Source organism: Pseudophryne corroboree, chromosome 5 (genome assembly GCF_028390025.1).
Source record: "Pseudophryne corroboree isolate aPseCor3 chromosome 5, aPseCor3.hap2, whole genome shotgun sequence".
NCBI lineage: Eukaryota > Metazoa > Chordata > Amphibia > Anura > Myobatrachidae > Pseudophryne > Pseudophryne corroboree.
In genome coordinates this window covers 545,576,869-545,600,261 of record NC_086448.1, presented here as the reverse complement: position 1 = coordinate 545,600,261, position 23,393 = coordinate 545,576,869, and the positions used below count along the sequence as shown (strand labels likewise).

General features: G+C 46.3%; 1 protein-coding gene across 2 annotated transcripts in view; it reads left to right on the top strand.

Moving 5' to 3' along the window:
* The window catches only part of NUP153 (nucleoporin 153), a 336,682-nt gene that overhangs the window by 184,437 nt on the left and 128,852 nt on the right, over positions 1-23,393 (top strand). For both annotated transcript variants that reach the window (XM_063923224.1, XM_063923223.1), the window contains 2 exons: positions 1,957-2,106; positions 19,884-19,936. In XM_063923224.1, coding sequence (XP_063779294.1) covers positions 1,957-2,106; positions 19,884-19,936 — 203 coding nt within the window. The remainder of the gene's footprint in view (positions 1-1,956; positions 2,107-19,883; positions 19,937-23,393) is intronic.

Here is a 23,393-nt window from a genome sequence, read left to right as displayed (position 1 = left end):
GTGGTGTCAGCATTTCATCTGAACCAGCCTATTGTAGTGCCTGCGGCTACAAGTGACTTGGAGGACTCCAAGTTACTGGACGTTGTCAGAGCATTGAAAATATATATTGCAAGGACAGCTGGAGTCAGAAAATCTGACTCGTTGTTTATATTGTATGCACCCAACAAGATGGGTGCTCCTGCGTCTAAGCAGACGATTGCTCGTTGGATCTGTAGCACAATCCAACTTGCACATTCTGTGGCAGGCCTGCCACAGCCTAAATCTGTAAGGGCCCACTCCACAAGGAAGGTGGGCTCATCTTGGGCGGCTGCCCGAGGGGTCTCGGCATTACAACTTTGCCGAGCAGCTACGTGGTCAGGGGAGAACACGTTTGTAAAATTTTACAAATTTGATACTCTGGCTAAGGAGGACCTGGAGTTCTCTCACTCGGTGCTGCAGAGTCATCCGCACTCTCCCGCCCGTTTGGGAGCTTTGGTATAATCCCCATGGTCCTTTCAGGAACCCCAGCATCCACTAGGACGATAGAGAAAATAAGAATTTACTTACCGATAATTCTATTTCTCGGAGTCCGTAGTGGATGCTGGGCGCCCATCCCAAGTGCGGATTATCTGCAATAATTGTACATAGTTATTGTTAACTAATTCGGGTTATTGTTGTAGGGAGCCATCTTTCAGAGGCTCCTCTGTTATCATACTGTTAACTGGGTTTAGATCACAAGTTGTACGGTGTGATTGGTGTGGCTGGTATGAGTCTTACCCGGGATTCAAAATTCCTCCCTTATTGTGTACGCTCGTCCGGGCACAGTACCTAACTGAGGCTTGGAGGAGGGTCATAGGGGGAGGAGCCAGTGCACACCACCTGATCGGAAAGCTTTACTTTTTGTGCCCTGTCTCCTGCGGAGCCGCTATTCCCCATGGTCCTTTCAGGAACCCCAGCATCCACTACGGACTCCGAGAAATAGAATTATCGGTAAGTAAATTCTTATTTTTTCATAGTCCATAAGGGATACTGGGAGCCTGCCTGTGTGCTTCACCTTTCCTGCATGTTCTTGTGTGAAGTTAATTTCAGCTGTTGATGTTTTCACTAGCGGTTACTAGTTTTGTTGTTGTGTGCTGGTTTGTTACTCTCGCCACTCTTGTCATGTTTCCTCCTCTCAAGTATGTCCTTCTCCTTCGGGCACAGTTTTCCTAGACTGAGCTGTGAGGGAGGGCATAGAGGGGAGGAGCCAGCACACCCTGTTAAAGAAATTTAAAGTGCACCGGCTCCTTTGGACCTCCTCTATACCCATCGTAATCAGTGTTCCCAATATCCCTTATGGACTACGAGAAGAGGATTTACTGGTAGGTAATTTAAAATCCTCTTTTTTTTTTTTCTTTTATGGCCCAGCAAAATAATTGGTCCTTACATGTTTGTTGTCCTTTTTTTTTTTTTTTTTTTTTTTTCTTAATCAACCAGCATTTTGGAAGCGTTCATTATGGCTTCGTGCTTTAGTTTCTTGTAAGCATCATAACATCTTTTTCCTATAGTACAGAGCAGTTGCACTCTCAAACACATGTGGAGATGATCGTAGTGCTTGTAGGCATGAACAACGGCTTTTATCCAGCTCCTGCTTGCAGCTGTCTCTGTGAAAGAGGACAGACGTCTATTCATAGACTTATTTGCAAAACAGCAGAAGCTACTTGACTTTTTTACACTGTTGCCGTCTTTTCCCATAGTTTTGCATGATGTATAATGTACTTAATAATGTACTTAATTGATGATTCTAAAGCTTAATCTTAAAGGTATACTTGTCTTTTTCTGTTAGCTCTTTAGCTGTTAGAACAGTACATTATCCATGTGGCAGCTCACTATATTGGTAGCATGCCTATTCACGTCAATGGAACACACAAAATATTATGGATATTAGCCTTATTGCTTTTACAGTGCTTTATGGATTTATGTATGGTTTTACGTTAGGTGGATTCAACAAACCCTCCAGTACAGAGGCTTGTGACGCCAAAATGCATTTCGGTTTCCACAAATATGTCCTTGTATATCAAGCCTTCACTACCCTCATCTGCTACAAATACAAGCAATCGCAGAGCTCAAAGCAGTGGCAAGCACAAAGTGAGTATTTATATGGGATTATCCATATCAAGATCCCCACCCCCTAAGAAAAAACTAAATAAAGGGATTTTTGATTGTATGAATTATTCTATTTATCTAGGTGTGGTTTTTCAACTGTTATCATGGATTAATCTTTAGCTGAGTCTTGTTACACAAATTGGAACTTTTCCTAATGTCCTAAATACCTAAAAATAAGAATCTTCACTTTACCTGTGCAAAGTTGTATATTGGTTCATTTTAATTCAGTAGGTCAAGAAAATGCTTTAGGACTTTAACATGTAACAAATACATGGTTTTCTGTAAGCCAGAAATTATTGGCTGTTGGTCCATGAGCTGCGATTGGCTTCAAATTCAAAATGCTGGCGCAGGCTTTCCATAGCTGGCTGCTGGTCCGTGATCTGCCGGGCCCAGTACTCCAGTCCCATTTGTATGTCATCTGATAACTTTTTATTGCTAGTGGTGGGATTGTAAAAATATAACATTTGACGTAATTTAACTGTTAACCTCATTGATTTAATAATCTCTGTTCAACACCACTATACCCCCTCCCTTATCTGCTGTTCATATCACAATTAAGTGATCGTGCACATTTTTCAATGCCTGCTTTTCATTGTTTGAAATGTTACAAAAAGATTAATAAACTCTCTATTTACATGTAAATAGCATAATGTCACATTTGAAGTTCATACAGTCCTTACTAATAGTACAGTACCTATTATAATCTCCTTTCCTGTTGTGTTTATCCTGTAGTGTAAGAACCAGGAAAAAAAAAAGATTTTAAACCTACCGGTAAATCTTTTTCTCGTAGTCCGTAGAGGTTGCTGGGGACTCCGTAAGGACCATGGGGATAGACTGACTCCGCAGCAGACATGGGCACTTTAAGAAAGACTTTAGATCTGGGTGTGCACTAGCTCCTCCCTCTGCCCCTCCTCCAGACCTCTGTTAGAGAAACTGTGCCCAGAGGAGACGGACGGTACGAGGAAAGGATTTTGTTAATCCAAGGGCAAGATTCATACCAGCCACACCAATCACACCGTATAACTTGTGATATACTACCCAGTTAACAGTAGGACAACAACATAGCATCAGTCGAAGACCGATGAAAACTATATAACATAACCCTTATGTAAGCAATAACTATATACAAGTCTTGCAGAAGTAGTCCGCACTTGGGACGGGCGCCCAGCATCCTCTACGGACTACGAGAAAAAGATTTACCGGTATGTTTAAAATCTTATTTTCTCTTACGTCCTAGAGGATGCTGGGGACTCCGTAAGGACCATGGGGATTATACCAAAGCTCCCAAACGGGCGGGAGAGTGCGGATGACTCTGCAGCACCGATTGAGCAAATAGGAGGTCCTCCTCAGCCAGGGTATCAAACTTATAGAACTTTGCAAAGGTGTTTGAACCCGACGAAGTAGCAGCTCGGCATAGTTGCAGTGCCGAGACCCCTCGGGCAGCCGCCCAAGAAGAGCCCACCTTCCTAGTGGAATGGGCCTTAACCAATTTTGGTAACTGCAATCCAGCTGTCGAATGCGCCTGCTGAATCGTGTTACAGATCCAGCGAGCAATAGTCTGCTTTGAAGCAGGGGCGCCAACCTTGTTGGCCGCATATAGGATAAACAGTGCTTCTTCTGTTTTTCTGACTTTAGCCGTTCTGGCCACGTAAATTTTTAAAGCCCTGACTACATCAAGGGACTCTGAATCCTCCAAGTCTCGCGTAGCCACAGGCACCACAATAGGTTGGTTCATATGTAAAGATGACACCACCTTAGGCAAGAATTGAGGACGGGTCCGCAATTCCATTCTATCCATATGGAAAACTAGAGAGGGGCTTTTATGAGACAAAGCCGCCAATTCCGACACTCGCCTAGCTGAAGCCAAGGCTAACAACATGACCACTTTCCAAGTGAGATATTTCAACTCCACCGTTTTAAGTGGTTCAAACCAGTGGGACTTAAGGTGCCACCGGAGGTACAAAAGGAGGCTGAATATGCAGCACTCCCTTCACAAACGTGTGTACTTCTGGAAGAGAAGCCAATTCTTTTTGAAAGAAAATGGATAAGGCCGAAATCTGAACCTTAATGGAGCCTAATTTTAGGCCCATATTCACTCCAGTTTGTAGGAAGTGAAGTAAGCGGCCCAGATGGAATTCTTCCGTAGGAGCATTCCTGGCCTCACACCAAGACACATATTTTCGCCATATACGGTGATAATGCTTAGCAGTCACGTCCTTCCTAGCCTTTATCAGCGTAGGAATTATCTCATCCGGAATACCCTTTTCCGCTAGGATCCGGCGTTCAACCGCCATGCCGTCAAACGCAGCCGCAGTAAGTCTTGGAACAGACAAGGCCCCTGTTGCAACAGGTCCTGTCTTAGAGGAAGAGGCCACGGATCTTCTGTGAGCAATTCCTGCAGATCCGGAGACCAGGTCCTTCGTGGCCAATCTGAAACAATGAGGATTGTTCTCACTCCTCTTTTTTTTACTATTCTCAACCCCTTGGGTATGAGAGGAAGAGGAGGAAATACATATACAGATCGGAACACCCACGGTGTCACTAGGGCGTCTACAGCTACTGCCTGAGGGTCTCTTGACCTGGCGCAATACCTCTGTAGCTTTTTGTTGAGGCGGGACGCCATCATGTCTATCTGGGGCAGTCCCCACCGACTTGCAATCTGTGCGAAGACTTCCTGATGAAGTCCCCACTCTCCTGGATGCAGGTCGTGTCTGCTGAGGAAGTCTGCTTCCCAGTTGTCCACTCCCGGAATGAACACTGCTGACAGTGCGCTCTCATGATTCTCCGCCCAGCGAAGAATTCTGGTGGCTTCCGCCATTGCCGCTCTGCTCTTTGTGCTGCCTTGGCAGTTTACATAAGCTACTGCGGTGACGTCTGACTGGATCAGGACTGGTTGGTCGCGAAGTAAGGTCTCCGCTTGCCGTAGGGCGTTGTATATGGCCCTTAGCTCCAGGATGTTGATGTGAAGACAAGTCTCCTGACTTGACCAAAGACCTTGGAAATTTCTTCCCTGTGTGACTGCTCCCCAACCTCTGACTCGCATCCGTGGTCACCAGGATCCAGTCCTGAATGCCGAACCTGCGGCCCTCTAGAAGGTGAGTACTCTGCAGCCACCACAGGAGAGAGACCCTGGCCTTGGGGGATAGGGTGATCAACTGATGAATCTGTAGATGTGACCCAGACCACTTGTCCAGTAGGTCCCATTGGAAGATCCTCGCATGGAACCTGCCGAAGGGAATGGCCTCGTATGATGCCACCATCTTTCCCAGGACTCGAGTGCAGTGATGCACTGACACCTGTTTTGGTTTCAATAGGTTCCTGACCAGAGTCATGAGTTCCTGGGCCTTTTCTATCGGAAGATAAACCCTTTTCTGGTCCGTATCCAGAATCATGCCCGAGAAAGACAGACGAGTCGTAGGAATCAACTGCGACTTGGGGATATTGAGAATCCAGCCGTGTTGCTGTAACGCCTTCAGTGAAAGTGATACGCTGTTAAGCAACTGCTCTCTTGATCTCGCTTTTATGAGGAGATAGTCCAAGTACGGGATAATTGTGACACCTTGCTTTCACAGGAGCACCATCATTTCCGCCATTACCTTGGTGAAAATTCTCGGGCCCGTGGAGAGACCGAACGGCAACGTCTGAAATTGGTAATGACAATCCTGTACCGCAAATCTTAGGTACGCCTGATTAGGTTGATAAATGGGAACATGAAGGTATGCATCCTTTATGTCCAGAGATACCATAAAATCCCCCCCTTCCAGGCTGGTGGCGATGACCGCTCTTAGCGATTCCATCTTGAACTTGAACCTTTTCAAGTATAGGTTCAGGGATTTTAAATTTAAAATGGGTCTGACCGAACCGTCCGGTTTCGGGACTACAAACAGGGTCGAGTAATATCCCCTTCCTTGTTGAAGCAGGGGAACCTTGACCACCACCTGTTGAAGATACAATTTGTGAATTGCATTTAACACTATCTCCCTTTCTGGGGGAGAAGCTGGTAGTGCCGATTTGAAAAACCGGCCAGGGGGCACCTCTTCGAATTCCAGCTTGTAACCCTGGGAGACCATTTCTATCGCCCAGGGATCCACCTGTGAGTGAACCCAGATGTGGCTGAAAAGTCGAAGACGTGCCCCCACTGGGGCGGACTCCCTCAGTGGAGCCCCAGCGTCATGCGGTGGATTTTGTAAAGGCTGGGGAGAACTTCTGGTCCTGGGAACTAGCTGTGTTGTGCAGCTTTTTTCCTCTGTCCTTACCTCTGGCAAGAAAGGACGCACCTCGTACTTTCTTGTTTCTTTGTGATGGAAAGGACTGCATTTGATAATGTGGCGCTTTCTTAGGCTGTGAGGGAATATAAGGCAAAAAATTTGATTTACCAGCTGTAGCTGTGGAGACCAAGTCCGAGATACCTTCTCCAAACAATTTCTCACCCGTGTAAGGTAATACCTCCATATGCCTCTTTGAGTCTGCATCACCTGTCCATTGCCGGGTCCATAGGACTCGTCTAGCAGAAATCGACTTGGCGTTGATTCCAGAACCCAGTAGACTAATGTCTCTTTGAGCATCTCTAATATATGACAGCATCTTTTATATGCCCTAGGGTCAATAAAATTGAATCCTTATCTAGGGTCTCAATTTCCGCTGATAAGGTATCTGTCCATGCTGCTACCGCGCTACAAACCCAGGCGGACGCAATCGCTGGTCTGAGTAAGGTACCAGAATGTGTGTAAATGGACTTCAAGGTAACCTCCTGCTTGCGGTCCACAGGATTCTTGAGGGTAGCCGTATCTTGGGATGGTAGTGCTACCATTTTGGATAAGCGTGTCAATGCTTTATCCACCCTAGGGGAGGATTCCCACCGTATCCTGTCCGTTGGCGGGAAAGGATATGCCATAAGAATCCTTTTGGGAATCTGCAGTTTCTTGTCTGGAGATTCCCAAGCTTTGTCACATAATTCGTTCAACTCATGTGAGGGGGGAAAGGTTACCTCAGGTTTTTTTTCCCTTCTTACATGTGTACCCTCGTGTCAGGGACAGGGAGTACCTCTGTGATATGCAAAACATCTTTTATTGCAATAATCATACATCGAATACATTTAGCCAATTTTGGCTGCAACTTTGCATCATCGTAGTCGACACTGGAGTCAGAATTCGAGTCGGTATCTGTGTCAACAATTTGGGATAGTGGGCGCTTTTGAGACCCCGAAGGTCCCTGCGACATAGGGGCAGGCATGGTTTGGGTCCCTTACTGTACCCTAGCTTCAGCTTTGTCTAATCTTTTCTGCAATAATTAACATTAGCACTTAAAACATTCCACATATCCATCCAGTCAGGTGTCGGCGTTGTCGACGGAGACACCTCATTCATTTTTACCTCTACCACCTCCTCCTCCTGAAGGCCTACTACCTCAGACATGTCGACACACGCGTACCGACACCACACACTCGGGGAATCCTCTTATCTGAAGACCGTTCCCCCACAAGGCCCTTTGGAGAGACAGAGAGTATGCCAGCACACACCCCAGCGCTATATGACCCAGGAAAAAACACTATATAATTATATGTTTACCCAGTAGTGCTGTTGTTATTTATAAATGCGCCAATTATGTGCCCCCCTCTTCTTCAGAACCCTCTTTCACCGTGGATTAAGCAGGGGAGAGTCCGGGGAGAGTCCGGGGAGCTTCCTCTCAGCGCTGTGCTGTGGAGAAAATGGCGCTGGTGAGTGCTGAGGGAGAAGCCCCGCCTCTCGGCGGCGGGCTTCTGTCCCGCTCAAATATACTGAATACTGGCGGGGGCTTATGCTTCTATATATATATATATATATATATATATATATATATATATATATATATATATATATATATATATATATATATATATATATATATATATATATATATATATATAAAAAACAGAAGAACAGGCACTCCTATAAATTTAAATAGAATGAAAGAGCGGCACTCAGCGTCTTGAGGTCAAAAAATTGTATTCGAACAACACATATAGAAGTCCGACGTTTCGGGGCTCACATGCCCCTTTGTCAAGGTGTACAACAGTGAATAACATAACTAAACATACCTTTTATAGTGAAGAAACCCTCTGTGCTCGCGCCAAACGGAACCGCTATTCGGCGCTGACAGGTGACGTCCTCCTCGTGCGGCCGCCCGGAGCCATGGCAACCTATGCTCCGTGGTTGCCGCACTGCCTAATGGGAATTGTAGTGCGCTGTGGGGAAATGAAAAAAAACAGTATAGTGCCCTGCACCAAAAAGGGACACAGTACAGGCAATAAAGCGACCTAGCCAGTGGAAAGCTAAAGATAGCTGATACTCAGGTGGAGCTACAGTATTAAAAGGATTAAAAATACATAAGTGTAGAATTAATAGAGTAAGCCACTGTCTGTTGGAGCGATGGTGGTATGTTGTCCACTCTGAGCAAAAAGGGATTGCCTGTATTGTGACTATAAGAATCGGAGCAGGGTGTGGTAAAGTGGGTGTACAAGATCCCTGGAACCCGGTCCTGGGAATGAAAAGATAGTTGAAGGGGAAAGAAACCGCTCCTGGTGGGTTTGGAGAGCCTATATGACACTAGATGGAAAAGTGTGGAATTGTGGTGAGCCTAGCATCTTGGTGGCTAACAGAGCTACAATCTGCTTAGCTAAATGGCCTGCCAGGGATAGCAAAAAGGTCTGCTGGCCTGGGGGGTCCTGAACAGTTACATGAGTAACTGGAACTATTAGGGTAATAGCATTTGGACCACATTAAGTCTTGAAATTGCTGGTGAGTGAATCAGCTCCAGGGCATAATCTCATTAAGGCCCCCTGGGCTAATGGTGCCCAGTTTGTGGATCCATTTGGCTTCTAAACTGAGCAATTTATTCTCGCGGTCACCTCCTCTCATTGATTTCTCAACATGATCAATGGCCATGTGTCTTAGATCGTTCAAGGAATGTCCCAATTCGACGAAATGTCTGGCGACTGGTTGGTCGGCTACTTTGCCCAACATGGCTTTCTTGATAGCAGACCGGTGGAGGGCCATGCGTTCCCTCATTGTTCTGATGGATTTGCCCACGTATATCAAGTTGCATGAGCATACTATGATGTAAATAATATAAGAGGAAGTACACGTGAGGACATGGTTGATGGACATCTTACGGTCCTCATGCGGGTGTTTGAACCAAGATCCCGTCATCATAAAATAACAAGTGGTGCATTTTGGGCACTTATAGCACCCAGGGGCTTTGGACCGAAGATTCAATGGACGTTCACTCTCCTCTTTAAAGCCTGTCACGTCCGTATGTACCACAATGTCCTTAATATTGCTTCCTCTGGTGTAACAAGTCATAGGTCGTTTATTTTTGAATGGTAATGAAGTGTCTGAGGCGACCAAAGGCCAAAGGGCTCTATTGGCTCGTGGAATGACAGGGCTTGTGGTATTATATTGGGTGACAAACGGTATTGTCTCCCTGCTAGTCTTCTTTGTGCTGGGAGACATGAGGTTACTTCTGGGGATGGTCAGGACCTCCGCTTTATGTGCCAGAAGTTTCTTGCGATCATATCCTCTTTGCAAGAATTTGTTAATGAGTTTATCCAACTCTCCTTCCAATTTGCATTGGTCGCTGGTGATGCGTGCAATCCTGATCATCTGTGACCTTGGGAGTCCATTAATCAGGCCTTTAGGTTGGTGGCTGTTGGCTCTGAGGAGGGTGTTCTGATCCGTCGGTTAGGTGTATAGACTTGTCTGGATCTGTCCATCCTTAACGGTTACCTGGATATCCAAATAGTCGATAGATGATTTGCTAGTTACATAGGTGAATTTGATAGAAGATTCACGTGCATTTGCTGCCGTCATCAGTGATTCAAACAAGGTCAAGGGCCCGGTCCACATGATGAATAGATCATCTATGAAACGGGTATATAAAAGGATGTGTTGCGCCACTGTTGGATCTTTAAAAAAGATCTCTGTTTCTTTCTAAACATAAAAATATTAGCAAAAGAAGGGGAGACGTTGCTCCCCATCGCACACCCCGTTCTTTGGCGGAAGAAGTGACCATCGAAAAAAGAAAAGTTATGGGTTAGAGTTAACTCTAAAAGATCGTAAAACAGCTTGTGATCCAGATCCGTCATGTGTTCCGTAGTGATGAATTCTTCCACGGCTTTTATGCCCTGCTGGTGAGGGATACTGGTATAAAGGCTGCAGACATCAACTACACATAATAACGTACCCGCCGGGACTAGGGGTACAGAGGCGAGTCATTGAAGGAAACAAGTGGTGTCTTTAATGAATCTCTGATGGTTGAGGATAAATGGTTGTAGGATATTGTCCAAGAAAATTGAGAGAGGTTGGAATAGTGAATTCCTGGCGGCGATAATAGGGCGGCCAGGAGGACATTGTGGATTTTTGTGGATTTTGGGCACCGTGAAAAAAATAGGTACTTCAGGATGGTCCTGTGACAGGGCCTTTAAGAGTTTAGATGAAATGAGATCCTGGGAGTGAGCAGCATTTAACAAAGCATCTACCTTTGATTTATATTCAAAGGTAGGATCTTGGTCAAGCCTTTCGTACGTGGCTTCATCATTAAGTTGTTGGTATGCTTTATCCAGGTAGTCATTCAGGTTCAAAACCACAATTACCCCCCCCCCCCCCCTTCCCCTTATCGGCGGGGCGTATGATGATATCTCTGTAGGATCCCAATTGCTTAAGGGCCATTTGTTCCTGACGTGACAGATTACAATGGTTATCAGGTTGGCTTTGCTGGTACCTGGAAACAGAATTGTCCATCAATCTGATGTACGTTTTAATTGACGAGTTGGTTGACGGGGGGTCAAAAGAAGAAAGATGTCTGGAATTGATAAATTTGCTGTGTGCCTCAGGCTGATTTATCAATGTATCATCAGATCACTGTGTTTGAAAAAAATTCTTGAAGCCTGAGTTTGCGGGCAAAGCGATGGATATCCACTTGCCAGGTAAAGTCGTTAAATTTGGTTGTCGGGACAAATGATAACCCCTTTTCTAGAACTGAAAGTTCCAGAGGGGTAAAATTCCTGTGAGAGAGGTTGTAAATTAGCGATTCCTTCTTGTCGTAGTTGTTTGCCCCTCGCCCACTGCCTACCCCTGCGGGTGGCCTTCCTCTTCGGCCTTTTTCTTTGAGAGTGGCGACGGCTGGTGTTCCCCCTAAAGGGGCATGCGAAGAATTAGGGGAATCCTCAACCTCCTGTGGGGTGACTTCAGTATCACTGTTAGATGTAGCTGACACTCTGGATTGGGCCTCTCGTCTCCTTCGCCAGCTGTGTTTAGCTCGTGCATTATAGGATGTTTGGTTAGCTTGGTCACCCCCCATCAGCCATCTGTAGACCCGGTTACTATCGTAGTCTTCCTTTACAATGGTGTATTTGTTTCTTTTAAACTTGACAAGTTCCCTTCTGTAGTTAACGCACTGAGATTGTAATTTGGCTAGCCAGTCCTGCTGGGTGTCATGGCGCAGGACTTGGAGATGTTCCTTTTCTAGTTGGCCGATTTTTTCACGTGTAACCGTGAGTTCTCGCCCTGCTTCCTCCACTACCAGCAGTAGTAGATCAAGGCTGCACTTATTTAAAATACCTATCCATTTTTTACAGAAGTCCGGGTTAAAGCGGCCAATCGTAGGAACATTGCGCACTCTGAATCCTCTTGGAATTAATTTGTCTCTGTGATAGTCAGAGAGTGAGATGCCGTGGAGGAGAAAGTCAATTTCGCGCCGTTTAAGTTTCAATAGTTGGTGATAAATATCTTCTGCTGAGTCAGCTTTATCCACATGGCTCAGGCTATCTTTGAATCGTAGACGGTCCGCGTAGTCTGTGAAACTATACAGTTCTCCTATTGTGGACGACATGCCTCGGCAGCCTGGCTCACTTTCTTGTGTCATATTGACAGAGGTACTCCAAAATGCAGTGAAATAGTGTGAAGCTGTGAGGTGCACTAGAAGCAATATGGAGGTACCGCACTTGATAGGTAAGCACAAATCACGGATCACTTGGGATCCTATAAACTGTAGGGGTGCCTTGTTCCAAGATGGGCCGCTGGGGTAATGTAGCCTCAGAGTCCAAAGTAGTAACAGAAAACAGAAGAACAGGCACTCCCATAAAGGTATTGTCACTGTACCGGTGCCATCCCAAAGGAGATTTTTAAATAGAATGAAAGAAGAGCGGCACTCGGCATCTTGAGGTTAAAAAATGTATTAGAACAACACATATAGAAGTCCGACGTTTCGGGGCTCACATGCCCCTTTGTCAAGGTGTACAACAGTGAATAACATAACTAAACATACCTTTATAGTGAAGAAACCCTCTGTGCTCGTGCAGCTCGCGCCAAACGGAACCGCTATTCGGCGCTGACAGGTGACGTCATCCTCGTGTCCCTTTTTGGTGCAGGGCACCATACTGTTTTCTTTCATTTCCCCACAGCGCCCTACAATTCCCATTAGGCAGTGCGGCAACCACGGAGCATAGGTTGCCATTGCTCCGGGCGGCCGCACGAGGATGACGTCACCTGTCAGCGCCGAATAGCGGTTCCGTTTGGCGCGAGCTGCACGAGCACAGAGGGTTTCTTCACTATAAAGGTATGTTTGTTTGTCCTTTTTTCTCACAGCACTTGCAGTAACCTGAGGAAGGGACCCTGCGGGGCCCGAAATGCAGCATTGTTATGAAGGCTAGTGCTCTATGGTGATGTACACATATTTTCATTCTGTGTTTATATAAATACTTTTTTCATTAAGTCCTGGAGTGCCATGCTTGTTCTGAATGGGGACTGTTCTGGACTATTGCATACGTGTTTATTTCAGCAAAGGCACACAGGTGAACATATTCTGACTTTTTGATTTTTGTGCCCGAACGAGAAGGGTGCACACTAGGTGGCTCTCCTGAGCTGCTTAGTGAAAAGTTTAGTTTTAGGTTTTTTATTTTCAGTGAGACCTGCTGGCAACAGGCTCACTGCATCGAGGGACTAAGGGGAGAAGAAGCGAACTCACCTGCGTGCAGAGTGGATTGGGCTTCTTAGGCTACTGGACATTAGCTCCAGAGGGACGATCACAGGCCCAGCCATGGATGGGTCCCAGAGCCGCGCCGCCGGCCCCCTTACAGAGCCAGAAGACAGAAGAGGTCCGGAAAATCGGCGGCAGAAAAATCGGCGGCAGAAGACGTCCTGTCTTCAACAAGGTAGCGCACAGCACTGCAGCTGTGCGCCATTGCTCTCAGCACACTTCACACTCCGGTCACTGAGGGTGCAGGGCGCTGGGGGGGAGCGCCCTGAGACGCAATAAAAACACCTTGGATGGCAAAATATATGCATCACATATAGCTCCTGGGCTATATGGATGCATTTAACCCCTGCCAGAATACATAGAAAAACGGGAGATAAGGCCGCCGATAAGGGGGCGGAGCCTATCTCCTCAGCACACTGGCGCCATTTTCCCTCACAGCTCCGTTGGAGGGAAGCTCCCGGACTCTCCCCTGCAGTCACTACACTACAGAAAGGGTTAAAAAAGAGAGGGGGGCACTAATTACGCGCAGTATTAAATAAAACAGCAGCTATAAGGGGAAAAACACTTATATAAGGTTATCCCTGTATATATATATAGCGCTGTGGTGTGTGCTGGCAAACTCTCCCTCTGTCTCCCCAAAGGGCTAGTGGGGTCCTGTCCTCTATCAGAGCATTCCCTGTGTGTGTGCTGTATGTCGGTACGTTTGTGTCGACATGTATGAGGAGAAAAATGATGTGGAGACGGAGCAGATTGCCTGTAATAGTGATGTCACCCCCTAGGGGGTCGACACCTGAGTGGATAAACTGTTGGAAGGAATTACGTGACAGTGTCAGCTCTGTATAAAAGACAGTGGTTGACATGAGACAGCCGGCTACTCAGCTTGTGCCTGTCCAGACGTCTCATAGGCCGTCAGGGGCTCTAAAGAGCCCGTTACCTCAGATGGCAGATATAGACGCCGACACGGATACTGACTCCAGTGTCGACGGTGAAGAGACAAATGTGACTTCCAGTAGGGCCACACGTTACATGATTGAGGCAATGAAAAATGTTTTACACATTTCTGATAATACGAGTACCACCAAAAAAGGGGTATTATGTTCGGTGAGGAAAAACTACCTGTAGTTTTCCTGAATCTGAGAAATTAAATGAGGTGTGTGATGATGCGTGGGTTTCCCCCGATAACAACTGATAATTTCTAAAATGTTATTGGCATTATATCCTTTCCCGCCAGAGGTTAGGGTGCGTTGGGAAACACCCCCTAGGGTGGATAAAGCGCTCACACGCTTGTAAGGGCTCTACCCTCTCCTGAGATGGCCGCCCTTAAGGATCCTGCTGATAGAAAGCAGGAGGGTATCCTGAAATGTATTTACACACATACTGGTGTTATACTGCGACCAGCAATCGCCTCAGCCTGGATGTGCAGTGCTGGGTTGGCGTGGTCGGATTCCCTGACTGAAAATATTGAATAGAGCATTTAAAAGATGCATTTCTATATATGCGTGATGCACAGCGGAATATTTGCCGACTGGCATCAAGTCTAAGTGCGTTGTCCATTTCTACCAGTAGAGGGTTATGGACACGACAGTGGTCAGGTGATGCGGATTTCAAACGGCATTTGGAATATTGCCTTATTAAAGGGAAAATCCACGTTTGTACCCCAGGTCGCCTCTCAACATGAGAAGACGCCGTATTATCAGGCGCAGTCTTTTCGTGGACAAGCGGGCAAAAGGTTCCTCATTTCTGCCCCGTGACAGAGGGAGAGGAAAAAGGCTGCAGAAATCAGCCAGTTCCCAGGAACAGAAACCCTCTCCCGCCTCTGCCAAGCCCTCAGTATGACGCTGGGGCTTTACAAGCAGAATCAGGCACGGTGGGGGGCCCGTCTCAATGAATTTCAGCGCGCAGTGGGCTCACTCGCAAGTAGACCCCTGGATCCTTCAGGTGATATCTCAGGGGTACAAATTGGAATTCGAGAAGTCTCCCCCTCGCCGTTTCCTAAAGTCGGCTTTACCGATGTCTCCTTCTGACAGGGAGACAGTTTTGGAAGCCATTCACAAGCTGTATTCCCAGCAGGTGATAATCAAGGTACCCCTCCTGCAACAGAGAACGGGGTATTATTCCACACTGTTGTGGTACCGAAGCCGGACGGCTCGGTGAGACTGATTCTAAATCTAAAATCTTTGAACACTTACATACAGAGGTTCAAATTCAAGATTGAGTCACTCAGAGCAGTGATTGCGAACCTGGAGAAGGGGACTACATGATGTCTCGGGACATCAAGGATGCTTACCTTCATGTCCAAATTTACCCTTCTCACCAAGGGTACCTCAGGTTTATGGTACAGAACTGTCACTATCAGTTCAGACACTGCCGTATGGATGGTCCACGGCACCCCGGATCTTTACCAAGGTAATGGCCGAAATGATGATATTCCTTCGAAGGAAGGGAATTTTAGTTATCCCTTACTTGGACGATTCCCTGATAAGGGTAAGATCCAGGGAACAGTTGGAGGTCGGTGTAGCACTATCTCAGGTAGTGTTGCGGCAGCACAATTGGATTCTCAATATTCCAAAATCGCAGCTGGTTTCGACGACTCGTCTTGTGTTCCTAGGGATGATCCTGGACACAGTCCAGAAAAAGATGTTTCTCCCGGAGGAGAAAGCCAGGGAGTTATCCGAGCTAGTCAGGAACCTCCTAAAACCGAGCCAAGTCTCAGTGCATCAATGCACAAGGGTTCTGGGTAAAATGGTGGCTTCCTACGAAGCAATCCCATTCGGCAGATTCCACGCAAGAACTTTCCAGTGGGACCTGCTGGACAAATGGTCCGGGTCGCATCTTCAGATGCATCAGCGGATAACCCTGTCACCAAGAACAAGGGTGTCCCTCCTGTGGTGGTTGCAGAGTGCTCATCGTCTAGAGGGCCGCAGATTCGGCATTCAGGACTGGGTCCTGGTGACCACGGATGCCAGCCTGCGAGGCTGGGGAGCAGTCACACAGGGAAGGAATTTCCAGGGCTTATGGTCAAGCCTGGAGACATCACTTCACATAAATATCCTGAAGCTAAGGGCCATTTACAAGGCTCTAAGCTTAGCAAGACCTCTGCTTCAAGGTCAGCCGGTGTTGATCCAGTCGGACAACATCACGGCAATCACCCACGTAAACAGACAGGGTGGCACAAGAAGCAGGAGGGCAATGGCAGAAGCTGCAAGGATTCTTCGCTGGCCGGAAAATCATGTGATAGCACTGTCAGCAGTGTTCATTCCGGGAGTGGACAACTGGGAAGCAGACTTCCTCAGCAGACACGACCTCCACCCGGGAGAGTGGGGACTTCACCCAAAAGTCTTCCACATGATTATAAACCGTTGGGAAAAACTCGACAGGTATTGCGCCAGGTCAAGGGACCCTCAGGCAATAACTGTAGACGCTCTGGTAACACCGTGGGTGTACCAGTCAGTGTATGTGTTCCCTCATCTGCCTCTCATACCCAAGGTACTGAGATTGATAAGATGGAGAGGAGTAAGCACTATATTCGTGGATCCGGATTGGCCAAGAAGGACTTGGTAACCGGAACTTCAAGAGATGCTCACAGAGGATCCGTGGCCTCTACCTCTAAGAAGGGACCTGCTCCAGCAAGGACCCTGTCTGTTCCAAGACTTACCGCGGCTGCGTTTGACGGCATGGCGGTTGAACGCCGGATCCTGAAGGAAAAAAAAGGCATTCCGGATGAAGTCATCCCTATCCTGATCAAAGCCAGGAAGGATGTAACCGCAAAACATTATCACCGCATTTGGCGAAAATATGTTGCGTGGTGCGAGGCCAGTAAGGCCCGACGGAGGAAATTCAACTGGGTCGATTCCTACATTTCCTGCAAACAGGAGTGTCTATGGGCCTGAAATTGGGGTCCATTAAGGTTCAAATTTCGGCCCTGTCAATTTTCTTCCAAAAAGAACTAGCTTCAGTCCCTGAAGTTCAGACGTTGTAAAAGGGGTACTGCATATACAGCCTCCTTTTGTGCCTCCAGTGGCACCTTTGGGATCTCAATGTAGTTTTGGGTTCCAAAAAGTCACATTGGTTTGAACCACTTAAATCTGTGGAGTTAAAATATCTCACATGGAAAGTGGTCATGCTGTTGGCCCTGGCCTGGGCCAGGCGCGTGTCAGAATTGGCGGCTTTATCCTGTAAAAGCCTTATCTGATTTTCCATTCGGACAGGGCGGAATTGAGGACTCGTCCTCAGTTTCTCCCTAAGGTGGTTTCAGCGTTTCACCTGAACCAACCTATTGTGGTGCCTGCGGCTACTAGGGACTTGGAGGACTCCAAGTTGCTAGACGTTGTCAGGGCCCTGAAAATGTTTCCAGGACGGCTGGAGTCAGAAAATCTGACTCTCTGTTTATCCTGTATGCACCCAACAAGCTGGGTGCTCCTGCTTCTAAGCAGACTATTGCTCGTTGGATTTGTAGCACAATTCAGCTTGCACATTCTGTGGCAGGCCTGCCACAGCCAAAAATATGTAAATGCCCACTCCACAAGGAAGATGGGCTCATCTTGGGCGGCTGCCCGAGGGGTCTCGGCTTTACAACTTTGCCGAGCAGCTACTTGGTCAGGAGCAAATACGTTTGTAAAATTCTACAAATTTGATACCCTGGCTGAGGAGGACCTGGAGTTCTCTCATTTGGTGCTGCAGAGTCATCCGCACTCTCCCGCCCGTTTGGGAGCTTTGGTATAATCCCCATGGTCCTTACGGAGTCCCCAGCATCCACTTAGGACGTTAGAGAAAATAAGAATTTACTTACCGATAATTCTATTTCTCGTAGTCCGTAGTGGATGCTGGGCGCCCGTCCCAAGTGCGGATTGTCTGCAATACTGGTACATAGTTATTGTTACCAAAAAATCGGGTTATTGCTGTAGTGAGCCATCTTTTCTAGAGGCTCCTCTGTTATCATACTGTTAACTGGGTTTAGATCACAAGTTATACGGTGTGATTGGTGTGGCTGGTATGAGTCTTACCCGGGATTCAAAATCCTTCCTTATTGTGTACGCTCGTCCGGGCACAGTATCCTAACTGAGGCTTGGAGGAGGGTCATAGAGGGAGGAGCCAGTGCACACCAGGTAGTTCTAAAGCTTTACTTTTGTGCCCAGTCTCCTGCGGAGCCGCTATTCCCCATGGTCCTTACGGAGTCCCCAGCATCCACTTAGGACGTTAGAGAAATAGAATTATCGGTAAGTAAATTCTTATATATATATATATATATATATATATATATATATATATATATATATATATATATATATATATATATATATATATAGTGGCCAGCTGTATATATATTATTTTTGCCGGAAAAGAGGTTTATATGCTGCCCAGGGCGCCCGCCCTGCACCCTTACAGTGACTGCCGTGTGTGAGAGGTGTATGGGACAATGGCGCACAGCTTCACCGCTGTGCGTTACCTCAGTGAAGATCTTGAAGTCTTCTGCCGCCTCTGAAGTCTACTTTTCTTCTCGTACTCACCCGGCTTCTATCTTCCGGCTCTGTGAGGAGGACGGCGGCGCTGCTCTGGGACGAACTCCAGGGTGAGACCCGTGTTCTGACTCCCTCTGGAGTTAATGGTGTCCAGTAGCCTAAGAAGCAGAGCCTTGAAACTCACAGAAGTAGGTCTGCTTCTCTCCCCTCAGTCCCTCGATGCAGGGAGTCTGTTGCCAGCAGGCTCCCTGAAAATAAAAAACCTAACAAATATACTTTGTCAGAAAGCTCAGGAGAGCTCACTGAAAAGCACCCAGTCTCCTCTGGGCACAATAGTAAACTGAGGTCTGGAGGAGGGGCAGAGGGAGGAGCCAGTGCACACCCAGATCTAAAGTCTTTCTTAACGTGCCCATGTCTCCTGCGGAGCCCGTCTATCCCCATTGTCCTTACGGAGTCCCCAGCATCCTCTAGGACGTAAGAGAAAATGAGTTTGGCAGAAGTTCTACCCATTCAGAAACCTAATCATTATTATAGTAACTTCACCTTAACCACTTGCCTGGCATGGTCGCATCAGATGCCATCATGCTTGCAAGTGCTCTATCTGACCTGGTCGCACAGGATGCGACCAGTCAGAGCGTGTTAGCAGCGGCAGGGAAGGGAAACTTCCCTCCGCTGCTGCTGTCCGAGGGACCGGAAGGTCCCTCTGCCTCCCTGCACTCTCCCCCTGTGACTGCTGATCGGTCAGCACGGCAGGATCCCCCACCTCCAGCGGCTGCAGACAATGGCAGCCGCTGGGTAGAGTCCTATGAACCCTCCCAAGCCACCCCCTGACCCCCCCCCACCCCCCCTGTATTACCTGCAGGCTGTCCAGCTTTCAATATGAAAGCCGCGATGTTCCCAAACGATGTTTCGATGTCTGGGAAGAAAATATATTTTTTATTTTACGAAAATCATTTGGGATAAGGTTAAAGTCATGTTCTTCACCTAATTCACTCATGAAAAACCTCGACAATTTCAGAGTGGTTTTCGGCGAAATAAATCGTTAGATAGTGACTTTCATGACCTCTGTAAAATTGTGTAGCTTGTTTGGGATAAGCATTTGAGAGGGAGTCAGAAAAATTTGGGACATAAACTATTTGATTTAACCTCTAGGTTACTCTTAAGTCTTACCAGTGTGACCTTTAATACTGTAAAGTATTGTGCGGAGATGCATTTTTGTGTTTAGTACTGAAAATTGATTGTTGAAAGCCATTTTTATTTAGGTTTTTTTATTTTTTTTATTTGTAGGAGTCCAGAAAGAATGATATACCTGATGCACCATTGCCACAACTAGTGGACAGGTTGGTTTCCTGTTAACATTCCACAGTTTTTAAATTCTAGGTATTTTTCAGTGTTATAAAATCCTATTTATTATTATATTTTCTTTACTTCAAAAGGAATTATGTGGATTTTTTTTTTGCATTAATTGTGCCTAAGTCTTGCCTGCATTGTGTATGTGAAGCGTGCCTTATTCACTGCCTGTAGACCCAAAATACTCCTGTACACACAGCCTATAGTTTTAAATGTAACTCCTGCAGATGTTCATAATCATTTCATTGCCTGCATCTGCTTAAAAACCAAAGGAGGCAGGAGAAGCCACTTTGTAAAATGTCAGTCGCTCTATATCAGGCTTGTCAAACTCATGGCCTTCCAGCTGTTGTGAAACTACAAGTCCCAGCATACCTTCCACCAAGCAGCTGGTAAAGCATGCTGGAACTTGTAGTTTCACAGCAGCTGGAGAACCATGTGTTTGACATGCTTGCTGTATATGATGGCCTCAGTGTTCAGTAGTCCTGTGTCTAGATGCTGCTATTAAATAAATTTAGTGCACTTCATATCTATAGAGTATATTGACTTTGGTTGATTTTACATACAGCAATCCATACTTCCACCCTTCAGTAAAGTTAGAAATGTTTAACACGTCATGGGGATTTTTGTCAGATTTTAAAACTTTTTGTCTGTAAGTGAGGGTGCAGAAGTGTGTGGACACATACACCTGTATGTGTTGAACATCTCATTCCAATACAATGTGATTTTTTTTTTTATGGAGTGGGTGCCACTTTGTTGCAGTAACTGCGTCCATTCTTGTGGGAGGAATTTCCACAGATTTGTCCAAGTCACATCTGTTTAGCCACAAGAGCATTACTGAAGTTGGGCACTGATGTTTGACAACACTGATTATAGTCGCCAATTTATCCCAATAGTGTTTGAACAGGCAAACTAGTTTTTATGGCCTTGCTTAGTGCACATTGGCATTGCTGTGCCGAAATAGCAAGGGACTGCCTCAAAACTGTTGCCACAAAGTTGAAAACCTACCATTCTCTAAAATGTAATTGTATGCTATAGCACGATGGGCTCCCTCCATGCACTAGTACTGCTATTTGCAGGTAAGTGGCTCCACTCTTCTGGAATGTGTGGAGCAGATTTTGCTGCCTCTGTACATCTCCAACAACAGTTTCAATGCAGTGCACCCATGCCAGGGGTTTCGGGTAGGACTGCTTGTCATTTTCTGGGAGGAAAGGGTGGGGCTGCCTGGTTGAAAAGCATTATTTAAGGGGCAAAGCATTACATACAATTTCAGGCTCTGACCATCCTACTTTTTTTTTTTTTTTTTACTTAGATGATTGTTGCTCAAGGCAAATTCTGTGACCTTTCTGCAGATAGCCCAGACCTCAGAGGTTCATGGTTGGATTCTCAAAACATTCAACCTAACCAGCATATGATGTTCTTGTACTTTCTGTTAAACATCCATCGGCAGGGTGCTCTTACCAGAGGAAAAGATTTTCTCCTTTGCAGGGCTAGTGAAGTTCCTCTTGTCTCGCAGGCAGGTGTCTGTTCACCATTGTATGAAGTCCTGGTATTTTGCAGAGTTTTATTCAAGGCTGTTTCAGAACCTGAATAGTAAATGCAACAGGGATTACCGGTCATTGAACAGTTCTTCAAGCTATCCTCAGGGGTGCTTCTGTTGTCCTCTGATGTCTGTCTGAAGTTCCGGTCTGCAGCTCTTCAGTTACAGGGTACTTGGGGGGATAATTCAGAGTTGATCGCAGCAGCAAATTTGTTAGCAGTTGGGCAAAACCATGTGCACTGCAGGTGTGGCAGATATAATATTTGCAGAGAGATTTGGGTGGGTTGTTTTGTTTCTGTGCAGGGTAAATACTGGCTGCTATATTTTTACACTGCAATTTAGATTTCAGTTTGAACACACCCCACCCAAATCTAACTCTCTGCACATGTTATATCTGTCCCCCCCCCCCCTGCAGTGCACATGGTTTTGCCAAACTGCTAACAAATTTGCTGCTGCGATCAACTCTGAATTAAGAGAGACCTGCTGGGGCTCACAGCAGTTTGTAATATTGTCGTTGGTGGATGCCAGTTTTAGCAAGAAGGACCATGAGTCCAATCCGATTGGGCCATCAATGAAATACTAGCCGGATCATGTGTTGTGTCGAGCAAAAAATGTTAGCCATTGCAGCGCTTTTCATTCCAGGGGTAAACAACTTGGTAGCAGACTTAAAGCACTTGGTGTTTCAATGGGGCAGCTAGATGCTGACATGGCATCTCAGTTGAACCATAAAGCTGGGGCTGTTCTGCTGCGTGCTGAGGGTTATACAGGTATGGTAGATCCCCATGTCTATTCTTTTTGGAGCTTCTTTCTGCTCTACTTCTAACTTCTAATAATGTTTCATCAAAGCTTCTAACTGGCCCAGGTGGTTGGGGTACACAGACAATCTGAACATGGAAGAGGGCATAGCATAGTCCCTGCTTCTAAAACCCAATATTTTAAGACTGGGCCACTTTAATCACCAGCATTTAACGCTGCTTTCTTTAATGTTGTGTCTGTTAAATCCAGAATCAATAAGGCTGATAATTTTTCCAAAAATTTAGTTCAGATCATGCTCAAGGCTCAAAAAACATTCCAACAGGTTTGGAAGATTAACATCACTTGGTGTAAAAGGAGGTAGTTTTGCCAGCTTTTTCCACTTGAACCGTTTTTACTGCTGTTTCTTCAGTGTGGTTTTGAGGGTGTTCACTGCTCTGCTCTTAAAGTGCAAGTCTCTAGTCTTAGGTTTTATTTCAGCATACAGTGGGACATTAAGTATATTACCTGCTGACTGTTTAGAATGTCCACAAGAGGCTTCTCTTCTTTGAGACTATTGTCTGGTGGATTTCTTTGGTAATTTTCCAGGCATAACGTGAGGCACAATATTCCATTCCCAAACCTTGGATAGTGCATTCTATCATGTTGCTGGGCAGACTCAAGTTGCTTGGCATAGAGCTTTGCTGACCAGTTCTGGGAAACCACATGGTCATTAGTACACACCTTTCTAAATTTTACTGGTTTAATACTTTTGCATTTAAAGATACCAGCTTTGGATGTAAGGTGCTGCGGATCATGACTTCTGAGTTTACCCTCCATTCCAAACACCATGGGGACACCCCAGAGTAGTCTGTAAGGAATACATAGGATGTACCAATGGCTGTGATCCCGGCTGTCATGATCCCGGCCAGCAGTATGCCGGCAGCGGGGCGAGCGCCAGAAAGCTCCTGAGGGCTTGCTGCGCTCGCCACAGGTTTTATATTCTCCCTTTATGGGTGTCGTGGATAGTGGACACCCATAGAGAGAGAAAAACCTGTGGCGTCTGGATTCCAGCGACAGCATTTCAGTCTTATGGAGTTCTGGCATCGACATTGTGACCACCGGGATCCCGTCAGGTGGGCTCATGATCGCCTTCCGTCCGTAATGGTCCACTATTG